This window comes from Equus asinus, chromosome 3 (genome assembly GCF_041296235.1).
Source record: "Equus asinus isolate D_3611 breed Donkey chromosome 3, EquAss-T2T_v2, whole genome shotgun sequence".
Lineage (NCBI taxonomy): Eukaryota > Metazoa > Chordata > Mammalia > Perissodactyla > Equidae > Equus > Equus asinus.
In genome coordinates this window covers 39,016,673-39,033,984 of record NC_091792.1, presented here as the reverse complement: position 1 = coordinate 39,033,984, position 17,312 = coordinate 39,016,673, and the positions used below count along the sequence as shown (strand labels likewise).

General features: G+C 43.4%; 1 protein-coding gene across 3 annotated transcripts in view; it reads left to right on the top strand.

Moving 5' to 3' along the window:
* The window catches only part of GATB (glutamyl-tRNA amidotransferase subunit B), a 76,367-nt gene that overhangs the window by 27,343 nt on the left and 31,712 nt on the right, over window positions 1-17,312 (top strand). For 2 of the 3 annotated variants that reach the window (XM_014853554.3, XM_044767113.2), the window contains exons 3-8: window positions 1,402-1,515; window positions 3,872-4,070; window positions 4,509-4,631; window positions 13,661-13,774; window positions 16,108-16,192; window positions 16,887-16,931. In XM_014853554.3, coding sequence (XP_014709040.3) covers window positions 1,402-1,515; window positions 3,872-4,070; window positions 4,509-4,631; window positions 13,661-13,774; window positions 16,108-16,192; window positions 16,887-16,931 — 680 coding nt within the window. The remainder of the gene's footprint in view (window positions 1-1,401; window positions 1,516-3,871; window positions 4,071-4,508; window positions 4,632-13,660; window positions 13,775-16,107; window positions 16,193-16,886; window positions 16,932-17,312) is intronic. The other variant, XM_070504909.1, reaches the window with a different exon arrangement.

The following is a 17,312-nucleotide window of genomic DNA, read 5'->3' as shown; positions in this document are numbered from 1 at the left end:
TTTTTAAAATCTCTGTGTTTGATCAACAAGTTATGCCTGTCAGGGCGACACACTCATCGTCCCAGGCCGGAGAGCCCGTCCCCGACCCCCAGGGATTCTCTTTGCCTCCCTTTAGGCAAAGGCGCCTGAACTCTAGAGCTGGCTTGACTGTTTGCCAGCTCTGTGATTTGGGCGAGTCTTACAGTCTCTCTGGGTCTTGGTTTTTTCTTTTTCTGAAATAGTGGAATACTATGAATTCCTTCTTTACAGGGTTGCCGTTAGGGTGAATTAAAATGGTGGATGTGAAAATGCTTAACTGGAAAGCCCTATAGAAATAATAATATACTAAATATACTAAAGAACATCATAAATATTCTAATAAAAAATAGAAATATGTTTCATCAGCGAGCACAATGTCCTCAAAAATTTCCCCCAAGTAGAGTGGGGAGAATGAGCTCTATTGAATTCCTACTATAGAGTAGAGGTTCTAGCTGTTACTTTATCCACTCTGCAAGGTAGATATCAAACCTCTGTTTCAGAGATGAGGAAACAGGCTTCCAGTCACGCAGCTGTATATTCATAGCGGGAGTGGGATTTGGACCTGACTCCAGAACCTAATGCTCCTTTCTCCTTGTCTCTAGTTGTCTGTCTTATTCCCAACCCCCACCCCCACCCCAGAGTTCTTAAAAGCTGTTCATACCCTTTTGGGCTAGGGGGTCTACTAGTCATTTCTTGGTCATTCACTCCTGACAGTGGGCAGTGTGGGATCCAGAGGAACTCCTCAGCTCCGAGGGCCTCTGGAGGGACCAGCAGCTCAGGGAGAGTCAGGGCGTAGGGCCTGCTCAGGCTCCACTTTTAGGGGCTGGGCCAGGCCTGAACTGAAAGCGTGGAGGCAGGCATCCCACCTTTCCTAGCTTTGAGGGAGTGGCTACAACCCTGTAGTTTCCAGAAGTTCATTCTTTCTCTGTCAAGGTGTTTTCCAACCTCACTGATGTTGTTTGTGAGCTGCCTCTTGGACTCTCCTCTCAGGAATCAATGCCTCTCATGTATTCTGACCAGCTCCTTGTTCTGCTTGCAGAGGGAGTGAGATTAACTTTATTCCATGTAGTAACCACTCTACTGAGCTTTTCTGGGACCTTCCCTGTTAACTTTGATGTCAGGTATTGGGGGAAAGGATCCCTGATGTGGCAGTTTATTAAGTACCCAGGGTGACCCACCGCTGCATGTATTTTCTTTTTTATATGAACTTCTCCTGATTCCAGAGAGACAGAGTTAGCTTGTGAACTGGAGCTGCCCACACAGAGAACCAGAGATAATGCCCGTTGAAGGCCAAATTGAATATTCAGGGAGGATGTCAGCGTGTGGGAGAAGCATTTGTTCAGACTGTGGATCTGAGAGGAGCTGTGTGTCGTGTTTCCATAGGTTCTCAACAGGAGGTGCGTAGAAGCGGCGGTGATGACAGGCCTGGCGCTGAACTGCCGCATAAACAAGAAGTCCTTGTTTGACAGGAAGCACTACTTCTATGCAGACCTCCCTGTAAGTATGCTTTGTGACCCGCCCTCTGTGCATGCTCAGTGCTGGGGGTTTGGAGCAAGGGAGGCTGGCTGTGCCTCTCCTGTTTGCAGTCAGAGCTCTGTCCGTCTCAGCGGGCACTTCTGGCCAGCCCTGATGAAGGCAGGTGCCCCCCGACGTTTGCTAGATTGGATGTGATTGTCCTGATTGCTGACTCCTTCCTTAGCCTCATGCTTCTGGTGGCTCGCTCATAATTGAACGGGGAGTAGAAGCCGCCAGTGTTCTCAGGCTCGGCCCAGCCGTGGTGTTTGCTGCTAATTGCCTGTTAGGACAAAAGCTAACTTTGTGGCTGATGCCGTGGTAAACGCATACTGTAGCTCTGTAGACAGTGAGAGCGTCCCTCTTTTAAGCTTAAGTTCCTAATAATAGGACTGTCTCCGTTGGAGACACTTCTGTCATCTCACAAGGGGTAAATCAGTGGACACTAATAAGCAGAAACATGCACCAGAAGCCTGACTAACAGCAGTAATTGGCTGAGCAGTAAACCCAGTATTAACCTGCTTTCTCCTTAAAATTAGAAAGTTTGTTTAAGTGTGAACTACAGCCAATTTTTCATAATATTGAACTGAACCAAAACTGTGATGTTGAGTGTGTTTCCCAAAATAATGTTTAATTCTATCTGAGCCTCTGATAGTAAGTATGGCCCTCCTTCAGATTTAGAAAAACAGTAGTGACAATGTGGCTTCACATTATTCTCCTTGAACTGAAGATTAGGGTGAGCTGTTTTTTAATGGGTGAGGGCAGGAGTAAAATTAAATAAAAATGCAGTTAGAACCTGAATTCTCCAATTGCTGCTGCTTTTCCCCTCTGGCTGCCAGCCTTTTAGCAAATTATGCTGCTTAGTAGGATGGAGAGAATTAAACTGCGTTTTTTCATCTTTAAAAGTGGTAACCAGTTTGGTTAAGGTGGGAGACTGACCAATATGTGACTAAAATGAGATGTTTTGATTATCTGTGGCTTTCTCTTCTTTCTAGCCCAGGTAGCTCAGATAATCTAGGGTTAGTCTTGCTAAATCTTACATGGAACATACTTATGCTAAAGAAGTATTTGTTGTTTATCTGAATAAACAATTTATTCAAATTATTCAAATTGGACTTTAACTGAGCATCCTGTGTTTTTTCTGACAACCCTGCTCAGAATTTAATTTTTACAAATTGAGACTTCCTATTTCAGTCCGGGGAATGAGTTGGCCTAATGCAGTGGTTTTCAAAGTATGTTCCCCAGGCCACTAGCATCAGCATCTCCTGGGAAGTTGTTAGAAATATAAATTCTCACGTGCCTCCCCAGACCTGCGGAATCAGAAACTCGTCAGGTGGGGCCAGACAGTCTGTGTTTTGATTAGCCTGCTGAGTGATTCAGATGCAGCTAGAGTTTGAAAAATGCTGGCCTGCTGACTAGGAGCGCAGACTCTGGAGCTAGACCATCTGAGTTGAAATCCTGATGTTAGTACTTACTAGCTCTGTGGCTTTGGGCAAGGCCCTGTGCCTCCCTCACAGGGTTGTCATGAGGATTAAAGGGGGTAAGGCACTGAGGACAGTGTCTGGACCACAGACGCTGCAGATGCTTCAGCTGTTATTCTCTTTCTCTCCAGTTCTCCGTGTTGACCCGCCATCTCTTTAGTGTGTGTTGATGATGCGTGTGTCATTTGAAAGTAATTCTTCCTCTCCACTTAGAAGGAGGTGAGGGATTCCCTGCAACACCCATCAGTATGTCAGTACTGCGTACTTTCCATTAGCCGCGTGTGAGTGTCACAGCGTTTTTTGGCTAGAGGAGCAGGGAAGTTGGGTCAGGGAGGGCAGCTGGCATGCGTGGTTCGCTTACAGAGCAGGAACAAAACAAGCTTAAGCGCACCAGCAACTGCTGTCAGCCCCGCTGAGAGTAGATGGCAGAATGCTTAGCCAGCACTTCCCAATAAGGGGGGTTCTGTCAGGAGCCCAGTAATCAGATGCGGGGTTTAGGCTAATGAGCTAAGTGGAAACAATAAATTCTTTTCTTAGAGGTCTCTGACAGTGAGATTATTGTTATTCCCCAAAATGGTACTTTGGTAAGGAAGATGAGATTCGTGTTGTGTGTTGCATCATTATTGGGGGTAGGGGGCTGCAGGGAACGCAAAGGGGGATGGGAAAAGCCAGAAGAGGCCAGACTAAATTATGGCTGCAGTGCATAAACTAATTTTTCTTCTCCTTTTCCTTTTTTCTTTTTGTTTTGTTGTGTTGTGTTTTTAAGTAAGCCTGTAGTTTTGTGACATTAAAAGCAATAGTAAACTGGACCTAGCTTTTATATCTGGACTAATGACTGTGTAACCCATGTTTGTGTGCAGGCAGGCTACCAAATTACCCAGCAAAGGCTCCCAATCGCTGTGAATGGGAGCCTGGTGTACAGCTTCTGTGCAGGCAAGAACCGGAGTCAGGTGATCAACAAGACAGCGAGGGTCAAGCAGATCCAGCTGGAGCAAGACAGTGGCAAAAGCCTCCACGATGACCTGCGCTCTCAGACGCTCATTGATTTGAACAGGGCGGGTAGGCTTGGAGATTTTCCGCTATTTTTCCTTCCAGCCACCTCTCTTCTCCTCCAGAGTTCTCCCAACCCAATTGAGGAAACAGGCCCAGGAACGTGACAGATGGAGATGAAAATATCAGCTTTGGTGTTGGCATAGCTGATTAGAGAGCATGGCTTGAACTGTGATTACTATTGGGTTTGCTAATAATCCACCCCTAAAATGAGGCAGATGTAGCTACCTAGTCACGGACCCAACAGCTGGACATCTTAAGTGGCCTTTAAAGAAATGAACCAAAGTTAAAAATCAAAATGTAGGGGGAAGAGAGAAACAATTCAGAGTCTAGAACCCACTTTGAGAGTCCTTCAGTAACGCAGGGTTTTCCTGAGACTTCGGCCTAACTTATCTGCTGATCCAATTGGAGAGCTCCAGTCAGACTGACCCTGCCTCTCTTTGGTAGGAGTTGGCCTGCTGGAAGTGGTCCTGGAGCCGGATATGTCCTGTGGAGAAGAGGCGGCAACAGCAGTCAGGGAGCTGCAGCTGATACTTCAAGCCCTGGGGACCAGCCAGGCAAATATGGCAGGTGAAGCCGCAGGAGCTGTGTCCCTCCTCCTTTACCTCCTCCCTTTCTGCTTCCAGGCTCTCTTCTCACTGGAGTTTTGTTCTCTGCATCAGCTACATTGAGGTGGTATACCTCCTTTTTTCAGCCTTTTGCACTCTTGTTTGTTTTGTTTTGTTTTGTTTGTTCTTAGAATTTTCCTTGGATTCTTTTCTGAGCACCCAACCATGGTAAACACACAAACAACAGTGCAGAGAGACTAAGCCCAAGAAGGTGAGATTACGAGGCAAAGGACTAGATGCTTTCTGCTGGCTTCATGCATCAAAATGTTGAGGATTAATAAAATAATGTGTTTGAACAGTTTCATCTTAGAAGGGAAAAGCTGTGTTTACCCAGAATAACTCTTAGTTTGTGAGTGCTGTGTGGGTGGCAGGTTTTTGCTGTTTGATGCTTTTCCGTTAGGTCTCTTTCTTTTCCATCTTTTGTAGAATTTTCATCCATGTACAGCTGAAGCCAAATTCTAGCAACTATAAGCTAAGGTTACGATTTCACAAAACTTTAACTTTGAAATAAAATCTTAAGTTCAGTAGAAATATAGTAAGAAATTAAACAAAGAAAAAAATACTTGTACCCTTGAGACCAAGCAAACTGGATATCATTGATTACATTGGATTAAACTGGATATAAAGATTGATTGAGTATTGGTCAAACTCAGTTTCTTCATGGCTCGCTGCCTTGGTCCCTTCCTAATGCTGCCTTGCTGGTCCTGAAGTCCCTGGAAGTTCATTTCTCCCATGGTTTTCCACTGTTTTCTGTTCCCAGGGGCTTTTTAAAAATTGCCGCCCGCAGAGCACTCCCTGATAGAGTGGAGGAAGGATACAAGTTCTGCATATGCAGTTGTTGATCTGTACTCAGTACAGTGGTGTGTTAGTGAGGGTTCTCCAGAGAAACAGAACCAATAGAATGTGTGTGTGTGTTATAAAAATACGTATGTGTGTTTATATATAAGAGATTTATTATAAGGACTTGGCTTATGTGCTTATGGAGGCTGAGAAGTCCTAAGATGTGCAGTCAGCAAGCTCCGGGAGAGTCAGTGCAGGAGAGCTCTTGCAGGAGAGCAAGCTCCAGGATTGCCAGTGGAATAGTTCTAGTCCACGTCCAAGGGCCTGAGACTCAGGAGAGCCAATGCTGTAAAAGTCCGAAGGCAGAAGACTGATGTTGCAGCTCCAAGACAAGTAGAGAGAGCAAATTACCCCCTACTCAGCCTTTTTTTCTATTGAGGCCTTCAGCGGATTGAATGCGGCCCATCCACAATGGGAAGGCAATCTGCTTTATTCAGTCTACCATTCTAATGTTAATCTCATCCAGAAACACCCTCACAGACACTCCCAGAATAATGTTCAGCCAAATATCTGGGTACCCCATGGCCCAGTCAAGTTGACACATAAAATTAACCATCATAAGTGGTCCAGTGGGTGCAAGTAAATACCAGTGATTATGATGCTTCATCTCTCTACCAGTTTATAATGCTATTTACCAACCTTTCTATGTCTCATAATATATTTGCATGTTACAAAGGGACTTCTGAATTTCTAATGCCACATTTGTCACATGGGACGTCTTACAAGCAACAAATTGTAACATCAGAGCCCTGGTACAAGTTGAATTTGGAGACAGAACTTGCTGATTTGCTATCTTCTTTAAGCCAAAGACTGGAAAAACACAGCCACATAAGTTTGAGTGGTGTAAAGGTTAGCTGCCTACAAATTTGTGTTATAGAAGTGAGGCTCTGTTTTAGAATAAAAGCGCTCTCCATTTTAGGTTTATGGCTCATGCTGCTTTTTTACCCCCAGAACATAAATGAAATATGGGCAGTTTGAATGGCTATCCATTTATGCACTGAGTGTTGATTCTCTGTTGCTTTAAAAAAGTTTTTATTATTCCATTCTTCCTCAAAATAACTGTTTCCTACCAAACTTATGGAATAATAAACAGGCCACCTGTTAGCTGAGAAATAGTCCCATCTGGGACCTTGCCAAGAAATAAACCATAACGCAAGAACTCATCAGTCAGTGACAGCTGAGAGGGTTCATTAAATCGCATTTGTTGTGACACTTTTTGTTGCTTTTAAATACAAATCCAACAGCTTTGCCCCTAGCACAGCAGCAGAGTTGCTCTGGTTGTTATACAGTGCTCTGGGGATTGAAGGTCTGCCTGGAGTCTGTGGGGGTCCAGCTTTTATGCTGTTAGCATTTTATCTGCCCCGAGCCCTTTGCTCATTCTGCTGTCCCATGACCGACCGTAGGACCACTGTGTGTCAGCAGTGGAGACTGCAGCCTGGGAACTGAGGACCACCCTAGGGAGGACCCGTGGACCCCCAGCATGCTTTGGAATGACTCTTACATTGCTCTGGGCTGTGATTCAGTGAGTTCCTGATAGTTTTGCTAATGAGCATGGACCAGCTCAGCCCAGGTTCCAAAAGTCATTTCCTTCTCAGTGGATGTCTGCCACTGTTGAGATCCTCAAGGCAGTCTCTTGAGTTGAATGTGTACTTGATGTAGACGTACTAAATATTTCCATGATAATGATATCTGCCAGTTTGAACATTTAGTAGTGCTCATTGGTTCACTAAACATTTTTTAAAATTAATTTATCATCTCATTTAAACTTTATGACATTCCTGAGAGATAGGTATTATTATCCCTGTTGTACAGGTAGGAAACTGAGGCCTAGAGAAGTTGGGTTATTTGCCCAAGGAAGTGACCGAGCTGGAATTTGATCCAAGGTATGCCCGACTCCAGGAGCCCTTTCTTTAAGCACCGCAACAACACTGCTTCCTAGTGGCAGCGATGACACTGTCATAACAGCCATAGATAATGGCTTAGAGAGGCAGTGTAGCAAAGCATGGGTGCTGAGGGTGCTGAGGTCCCAGACCTGGGTTGGAATCCTGGCCTACACGTCTAGCTGAAGGAACCTGGGCAAGGTGTTTGATTTCTCTGAGCCTCACTTTCCGTACTTATACTTTAAAGGAAGACACCAAAGAGGAAAGGAAGTCATCCTAGTCTTCAGATAGAGTTGGGGCAGCTGGATGGTGTCACCCTTTACTGAGATAGGGAAGATTGGGAGAGGAATGGCAATCTGGAATTCCGTGTTGGATGGAAGTTTGAAATGCCTAAAGGATGCCTAAGTGGCTTTGTCGTTGAAGCTATATTGTAGGGAATGAATGTGGTAAAGTGTATAAAATTGCTCACAGGTCCTGACAGATGGCCTGTGCTCAGTCAAGGTTGGGTGCTTTTATTAACAAGAATAAATAGTATTACTTCTGCGGAATCACCACTCATTTTGGATGAATAAGCTGTGTGAAATATGTTTGATAAAATTTGGTCACATTATTATTTTTTTTGTCAAACCTTGTTATTTAAGTTCTGGAGAGTATTCATCCATCAGAATGAGATAGCTTAACAGACCTTCTCACTAACTTCTCAGGCCCCTGCTGTTTACAGAAACAGTTTTCTCTCCCGATGTTATATCTCTGATGTGTGAATGTGTTTTAGAAAAAAAATATGTGACTGCACCATATCACTGTGCTCAGCGGTATAGTTTTTTAGTTTTGCTGTTACAAACCTCTACTTCTGGAGGGTAGAAATTGAGCTTAATAACATTCTCGTGATGTGTGAACCAAGGCCCTCCCTCAGTGTTGCAGAATGCATTGAAGTAAACCTGACTGGTAAGGCTTTTGCGCACTTGAGGCAATTTAACTTAATTTGTTTAAGAGGTATTTTGTCTTCCCTGGATAGAATGTCTTTTGTTAATGTTTGATACTGTATTTGAATCCAGGCTAGTGAACTCTCTTTCAACACTGCAGGATACTAAATGATTCCTCTCAGACATTTATGTAGTATGGTCTTCTCTGGGAGAGACTGAAATTCATGCTTTTATTCCCTTTCCAAATTAGAATTCTAAATTGTGAAAGATGGTTTCGTTTTTAAAAGCAGGTGAGGTCCAATTCAAGGCTCCCTGAGTTCAAAAAAAGTTGTCTCCCCAAAGGCTTAATATCCATAATATATATAGAACTCTCGCAACTCAACCACAAAACATCAAACAACCCAATCAAAAAATGGGCTGGAGACATGAACAGACATTTCTCCAAAGAAGATATACTGATGGCCAATAGGCACATGAAAAGATGCTCATCATCGCTGATCATCAGGGAAATGCAAATCAAAACTACACTAAGATATCACCTTACACCCGTTAGAATGACAAAAATATCTAAAACTAATAGCAACAAATGTTGGAGAGGTTGCGGAGAAAAAGGAACCCTCATACACTGCTGGTGGGAATGCAAACTGGTGCAGCCACTATGGAAAACAGTATGGAGATTCCTCAAAAAATTAAAAATAGAACTACCATACGATCCAGCCATCCCACTACTGGGTATTTATCCAAAGAGCTTGAAGTCAGCAATCCCAAAAGTCCTATGCACCCCAATGTTTATTGCAGCACTGTTTACAATAGCCAAGACATGGAAGCAACCTAAGTGTCCAGCAACAGACGAATGGATAAAGAAGATGTGGTACATATATACAATGGAATACTACTCAGCTGCAAAACAGAACAAAATCATTCCATTTGCAACAACATGGATGGACCTTGAGAGAATTATGTTAAGTGAAATAAGCCAGCGAGAGAAGGACAATCTGTGTATGACTCCACTCATATGAGGAATTTAAAATTATGGACTAAGAACAGTTTAGTGGATACCAGGGGAAAGGTGGGGTGGGGAGTGGGCACAAAGGGTGAAATGGTGTACCTACAACATGACTGACAAACATTAATGTACAACTGAAATTTCACAAGATTGTAACCTATCAATAACTCAATTAAAAAAAAAAAAGTTGTCTCCCAAGTATTGGGATTTGGTTGAGCAGAGCCCCGTGGACTTTGGAAGTTTCCTTTGAGCTGAATGGGCCTTTGAGATGATTCCAGCTGTAGATTAGTCCTATTCAGACAGAACTTTAGAACTTGTCAGGAACCTACGGTGAGACAGTAACCGGTCTGCTTATTGTTCAGGAAAATACCAGAGTTTTGGCTCGCTCAACAAGGTATTAATTTATTGAACAAGTACCGTGTGCCAGACCCAGCTCTCGGTTCTGAATAGAGCACTGAAAAAGACATTGTTCCTGCTACACAGAGCTTATATTCACAAGGGAGAAAGATACATTAACAAATAAAACAATTATAGAGATAAGTGCATTAAGGAAATAAATAGGGTGCCATGATAAAGCATAACATTGGAAGGTACAGGCCTTTCAGAGGAGGCAGCATTTATTTGAGACCTGAAGGATGACCCCAGGCCACAGCCAGCGTAGAACTAGGGCATGGACACTCAGGGAGCAGCAAGGCAAAGTCCCTGAGAGGAGAAAAAGCTCAGAATGTGCTCTGAGGTCACAGAGGTAAAGAAGCCGACTGGAGCGGAGGCGTAAGGAGCAGGGGAATGTGGCATCAGAGAAGTCAGAAAAGATAGGCAAGGGGTAGATTACCAACGCTGGTAAGAAGTTTGGATGTCATTCCAAGTGCAGTGGGAAGTCATTGAGGGGCTTTTAAGCAAGGGACTGTTTAATGTTTTAGAAAACCGCTCTGTGGAAAGCAGATTTCAGAAGGGTAAGAGTAGGAGCAAGGAGGCCAGTTAAGAAGCTTTTGCAATAGTTCAGATGAAAGAGGGTGTGGACAGGGCTGGTGTCAGTGAAGGTGGAGAGATCAAGATGAGTAGATTCAAGATGGCTTTTAGACATAACAGGGTTTGTTAACAGTATGGAAGGCAAGGGGCAGGAAGAAATCAAGGATGCCTTCAAGGAAGTTTGGGAAGCTAAATGGTGATGCTATTTACTGAAACTGGGAAGATGAGGACAAGAATGGCTTTGTAGAAGGGCTACTCAGGATTTAGTTTTAGAAATTGAAATACCTGTGAGACCTCCAAGAGGTGGTGTCAAGTAGATATTGAAAGTCAGTGTGGAGCTCAGAGCAGAGGTCTGGGCTGAGGAGAGAAATTTAGGAGTTATCAGCACATGGATTGTATGTATTTAAAACCATGTACCCCTACAGAGAGAGTAAATGAAGAAGACAGTCCTGAGTTTGGATGGGAAAGAAAACACCAGCAAATGAAATGGAAATAGAGTGTCCAGGGAGATAGGAGAGAAACCAAGAGAGCATAAAATCTCAGCAGCTGAGAGAGGAAGATATTTCAAGAAGGCAGGATTAGTTGGTATGTCACATGCTGCTGAGGTGAAGACAAGGTATCCTGCGTTGGATTTGGATTTGGTGACTTTGACGAGGCATTTTCAGAGAGCTGGGCATAGAAGCCAACCTGAAGTGGGTTTAGGAGTAAATGGGAGGTGAGATGGTGGAGACAATATGTGCAAGAAACAAACTAACTAACAAACAAAACTTGTTCAAGAGGATTTGCTGAAAAGAAAATCAGAGAAACCATAGCTGAATAACTGATGAGGAGAGAATTGGGTTCAAGGGAGTAGGTTTTTGGTTTTCGGTTTGTTTTTTTAATGAGAAATCCTATTGCATATGTATATATCAGAAGTAATGCTGAGTGCCAGCCCTGATGGGCCTAGTGCTTAAAGTTTGGCACGCTCTGCTTGGGTGGCCTGGGCATAGAACCACACCACTCATCTGTCAGTAGCCATGCTGTAGCAGCCACTCACATAGAAGAACTAGAAGGACTTACAACTATACACAGCTATGTACTGGGACTCTCAGGGAGGGGGGTGGGGGAAGGAGGAAGATCAGCAACAGATGTTAGCTTAGGGCGAATCTTCCCCTGCAAAAAGAAAAAGAAGTAATGCTGAGAAAGAGAGATTAATGACTGATGTGGGAGAGAAGAGTAGGAGAAGAGATAACTTAAGGCAAGAGAGGTGGAGATTTAAAAAAAGATTTAAAATCTGGGTCCTCAAGGGCCTTCCATTCTGGTCTTAAAGATAAGATTAATTCAAAAAAGACTATAGTCATGTGCTAAATTCTGTGGTATTCATTGTGTATATTCTAATAATTCAGAGGAGCCACTAGTGGTGGCTAGCTTATGGATATGAGTTTCTAGGAGGAGAAGGTGGTAACAATTAAGTGAGACCTTGAAGCTTGAGCAGAGGTTGAAGAAGGGACAGTAACACTGATAAAGAGAATGTACAGGAGCCAGCAGAGTAGACAGGGTCTTGTATGCAGAAAGCTCCTCTGATTAAAGGAGAGCTTTCTCATGGAATGAGTAGTAGAAAATGTGGGTCATGTCAACGAAAACCAGATGAGGGCTCTTGAATACCAAGCAGGGGAGATGAGATGATCCAGCAGGAGCTGGCTATACACTTGAGCAAGCAACAGGAATGATGAAAACCATGTTATAGCAGGCTAAAGTCATAGCCACGTTGTAGGTGACTGGACAAGGAGGGCTTGCGGTGTTAAGTCAGGATGCTCTTCTGTAACCAGGGCCTGAAGTTCCTCAGGCGAGGGTGGCAGCAGTGGAAATGGAGAGGAAATGCCAGATATGAGGGATGTTTGAAGGGAAGAACTGATAGGATCTAGTTGTCAGTTTGGATATAAAGGGTAAAGAAAACAGAAGCAGAAGATGACCAGAAGGTTCCTAGACCAAGAATCTGGTGATGTTAGTAGTGGTGGGGACTTCTTGAGATGCGGGTAAGCACAAATTGTCCCAAAGGTGCTACAGGATTTCATAAAAAATGTTTAGAAGTCCACGCTAGAGTATTTTCTGGACCAAAAGTCACCTTTTCCCTGACTGTTGGCATGGGTGGCAGTTGGAGCCGAGGGTGGGTGAGCTCTTTCCCTTTTCTGAGGGAAGGAGTGGAGAGCAAGGCAAGCAGCGGCCGGCAGCCTCCTTAGACCTCAAGAGGAGGAGCTCCTCCTCAAGCTCTGGGGAGACCGCCATTCCCCCATTCAGCCGTGGAGGAATGACAGAGACGACCTCCAAGGGTCTCCTTTTCTTGGCGTGGAATTTATGTATACTATTTTATTATGTTAATATGCTTTTGCTGAGGAATCTTGGAAAATGAATTTATTTATTCAGCTCATCAAAACATCCCGGTTTGTCAGATTACTTTTTAGTTTAAAAACCTGCCCAGGAAAATAAAAATCCAGCAGTTTGTCTTCTCATTGTGTTGTGTTCTGTCTTAGTATAAATATTGTAATCGAAATTGGAGAATAGAGAATTTGAGCTTTACCTTGTAGGGTGTAAAACGTGATTATTTCTTATCTTCATCTCCCTGTTTGTCTTGGGATTTTGCCTCCTTCTCCTCAAGGGCCTCTTAGTGCCCTCCACAAACCGCTTGCTTCCTTAGGGGTTATGGCTCCTAATCTGAGGGGGCTCTCGGGGTCGGAGAAGGTCCAGGATGGGGACGGCCCCCCACAGACTCTCTGCCTACCAGCACTGTCTGCTGCGGCAAATCCTCAGCAATCAGGAAGGATTCAGAGTCATGTTTGTGGAAGGAAGAGATTACAGTACCTGCAGGACGAGGAAGGAAAAAGCCCAGGGTTCTGGCTCTTGCCCTTGAGCTGTAAATTCTCAAGGACTCTCTTATAAATCTCCTGGAATCGCTGTTGGAAATCCACATTCCATTGGAGAGCAGTGTAGGGTTATCAGATGATCATTTCCGAGGCCCTCCCCCCAACCCAGCTCTGACACTTTGAAAAAAACTTCAGAATAAAACTGCAGAGTAAATCTCCATTTTAACAGTGTTGTTTTTCTTATTTGGCACAAAAGAAATTAGATTTCCCCAGCTGGTAAATCCAAAATTTCTCCTCTTTCCTGCTTGTGCAGAAGCGCACACAAACACACACACAGATACACACACAAATGCCCCAATGCCTTGGGACTGTAATTCTCTTCAGTGGACAGCAGTACCAGCCATGTACTTCAGGACCAACCATACAAACAGCAAGTAGAGTTAGATATTGCTTGCCTGGACACTGTTTTACCTTAAAAAGACCATGTTGCCTAAAAGAATTTCTAGAGAGTTGCCTTTTTTCTTTCCTTTTAGAGGGCCAGTTGAGAGTGGATGCCAATATATCTGTGCATCATCCTGGAGAGCCTTTGGGCGTTCGAACTGAAGTGAAGAATCTCAACAGTGCCAGGTTCTTGGCCAAAGCAATAGGTGAATATCAGCTGTTATTCCTGATGTACCTCTTTGTATCAGTTATCTTTTGCTATGTAACAAGCCACCCCAAACCTTAGTGGCTTATATAGTAACCATTTCAGTTTTCACAGTTCTTTGGATTGGGTGGTTTTTCTGCTAGTCCTGCCTCAGCTCACTCATGTAGCTGTGGGAAGCTGGCAGCTCAGCTGAAACAGAGGATCTAAGATGACCTCACTCACACGTAGGGGCATTGGTACTGCGGGTCTGCTAGGTGTCTCTGTCTGCCTCGTTTTCTTCATTTGCTTGCCTAGCCGGGGCCTTCTTTCGCAGTGGGGCATTCCAGGAGGATGAAGGCAGAAGCCTCAAGGCCTCTTGAGTCCAAAGCTCTAGAACTCACACAGTGTCTCTTCCAGGATAGTCTGTCAAAGCAGATTGAATTCAAAGCAGACTCAAGGGAAGGGGAAATAGACTCCACCTCTTTGTTGGAGGATCTGCAAAATACTGTAGCTCTGTTTTTCCACTTACCACATTCTTTCTGATGAGCCTGAACTTTATAATGTCATATTTTCTCATTATAGATTGGCCACAATTTGACCTAATTGGTCAATATGTTTTTCTGCTCTTTACTGTTTTTGCTAATAGATTGTATGCGACTATGTAATCAAGTATTGGTCTTGTTGGAGTACATGCTGTGGGTATTTCAGTGTTAACAAATATATAATAATAATTAAAATAGAACAGTTGAGCGAGATGAACATCTGGGGCAGTCCTACAGGAATTGCTGACTGTGAATCTGAGGGGAAGACATCTCAGAGAATAAAAATATTCTTTAAAACCAGAGGGCTCTAGAGAGGAAGAGAGGAGGTAGAATTTAAAGTCACCCCTTTGAGGTGCACAGACCACAAGACAACTGAATGTGTTGCTACAGCCAAAATGTTGAGTAGAGTCCCGGATCTTGTCAAGAAAAGTATTAAAAACAATACAGAAAAGATTTTCTAGTCTGGTATAAAACCGTATTATCTGAACCTGAAATGATCTACCAGGCTCAGTGAAGACATTCTGAGTCTACAAATTTTTAGGACAAAGGCATTAAAATGGTCAAAGGGATAATATGTGGGAGGGGAAGGGTTAGGGGATGGTCCCATATGAAGACATGCTTCTGTCTCCAAAAGGAGACGCAGTCCGTGCTTCTGAAGCCATGGAAGGTTGGGTCAGGGAAAACCCTTCCAGTCCAAGTTCGTGAAGGGGAAGCCTGAACGAATGGAAGAAAGTTCCACTTCACTAGTAGATATTCAGTGTTCTGGGACTCAATATTCTAAGAGGTGGTGACGTTAACCTCAAAAAACAGACAAGCAACAAGATTTTAGGTAGATTCATCCATGATGAGTTATGAAGGAGACTCCTGCCTATTTTTGGCTGTCCCTAACCTTCAGTTGTCCTATGAAGTACCCTTTGGAGCAATAGTCTGAGATAGAATTCTACCTGTGGTCTGACTCAGACTGGAAGAACCAAAGCTTTACTATTATGGGCTTAATTCTCCAAGCCTATAATTCCCACCGCCCACCCCCCGTTTCTCTCCCTACACCAGGCCTTTTAGCCATCACCTCATGTCAGTTGAAGAAAGCATTGGAGAGGGGGAGATGAGGAGCAAAAACTAAGATGTTTTGGTGTTGCTGCTTCTTATGAGCTCAGATGAAAGACTTTGGATTTGGGCAAGGGAAGGTGGTACGTGATGGGGGGGCGGAATTACAAGGGAGGCTAAAGCTGTTTTCATAAAGGAGCTTAGCAGTTGTGGCGATGTTTTGATTACCACAGTCTGCCTTGTTTGAGGGTGAGAGAACATGGCATAGAGCTGTGGCTCCTAATCATTTGGGGTCAGAGATCCCTTTGAAACTACAATGGAAATTCTGGACTCTCTCTCTCCAAAAATGTACATATGCACACACTCACATTTTGTATATAATTTCAGGAGGTCCCAGAACCCCCTGAAGCCCATCCATGGATCCCAAGATAAGAACTCTTGATAGGCGGGCAACGGTCCTAGATGTGGGGTCACGAAGCCTCGGTGTGGGTCCCAGCCCTTCTTCTGCCAAGTTGTATAATCTGTACTGGGTTGCTTGAGCTGTCTGAACCTGAGTTTTCTCAAAAAGTGAGGGAGCAGAGCTTCCTAAAAGGCCTTTTCTAGCACCATTGTTCTGTGAGTGAGAAGAAAGCAAGCACATAAGGGAAGAATTATTATAAACAGCTCTCTCAATTATTTCTTGACTTAAAGATTGAAAAAGATTTCTAATTATTGCTTGACTAGATGAAAAGAATCAAAATATGGTACTAAATTGCTTTGTTTTTCTTAGACTATGAAATTCAGAGACAAATCAATGAACTTGAGAATGGAGGTGAAATTCTAAATGAAACTCGCTCATTTGATTCCAAGCTGGGGTGAGTTTGCACTGATGGGCATCTTGAATACAGCTGGGTGCTACAGGCCAGCCGTGTACCCTTGAAGAAGGTATTTAGCTTGTCTGCAATTTGGTTTCCTTATTAGGAAAATTAGGAAAATACTGTACCCCACAGGGATATAATATACCCTCGTAAGAGGGCTGGTAAGAGTTTTAAACTGGACCAGACTCGTACATAAGCGCTTAGTCTTAGCTACTGGCCTTCCCTTGCTTTCAGCTTACCTGCTTTTTGGCAAGAATTTTTACTTCCTCACATTCTATCATACTTAAGCTCTACCAGTTTAAGCTAGAGGTAGAGGAAAGCTTAGAGCTGGTTGTAGATGTGCCTTTTTCTGTTTAGATAACTGTGACTCTGGTTCTCTAACTCTCAATTTTGAGGATTTTATACTTTTAGCAGAAGACTGAAAAAAGCTCAAAAGCATAGAGTTTGAGCTGGTTAAAAGCTGGAAGGGTTGAAGAATTTTCTTTTCTCCCTTTTTCTTTTTTTCATTATCTTTCTAAATATTTCTCCTTTTTTAATGTTGTTTTTTAATATGGTTGTGTAAGTGTCTCCCAAGGAAGGCTGAAGAGCTTGAATTTACCCATGTCCTTTATTGTAGGGAAGCCCGCTCTGTGTAGACACACTAGCCAATGCTGCATGCAATGTTTAATGTTTTCTTATTTATCCATCGTAGGTGCACCATACCGATGAGAGACAAAGAAGGAAAACAAGACTACAGGTGGTTACTCCTCTTGTCAAAATACCATTCTGTATTTGGGGTCAGGGACATATTTCAAATCTACTTACAGATCAACGTAATGATCCTGGGTAGTTTTTAGGAAGCACTTTTCGTTGTTGTTGCATGATGGAGAATCTAGACCTCCTATTTTATGTGTGTACTGAGAGATAGAAAGAATATTTTCTTGATTTGGTGGCCTCAGAATGCCTTATTTGATGGGATTCAACTATTGGAAGACATTTGTTCACTCATCACCTCTGTGTCAGACTTGTTATAATTGAGCTAAAAGGATAGCAATTGAGCATGGGGCTTAGGCTGTTCTTATTCTTATATCAGTAACAAATTCGGTAAAATACTGATTGATGTTCCATGAAAAAAGAG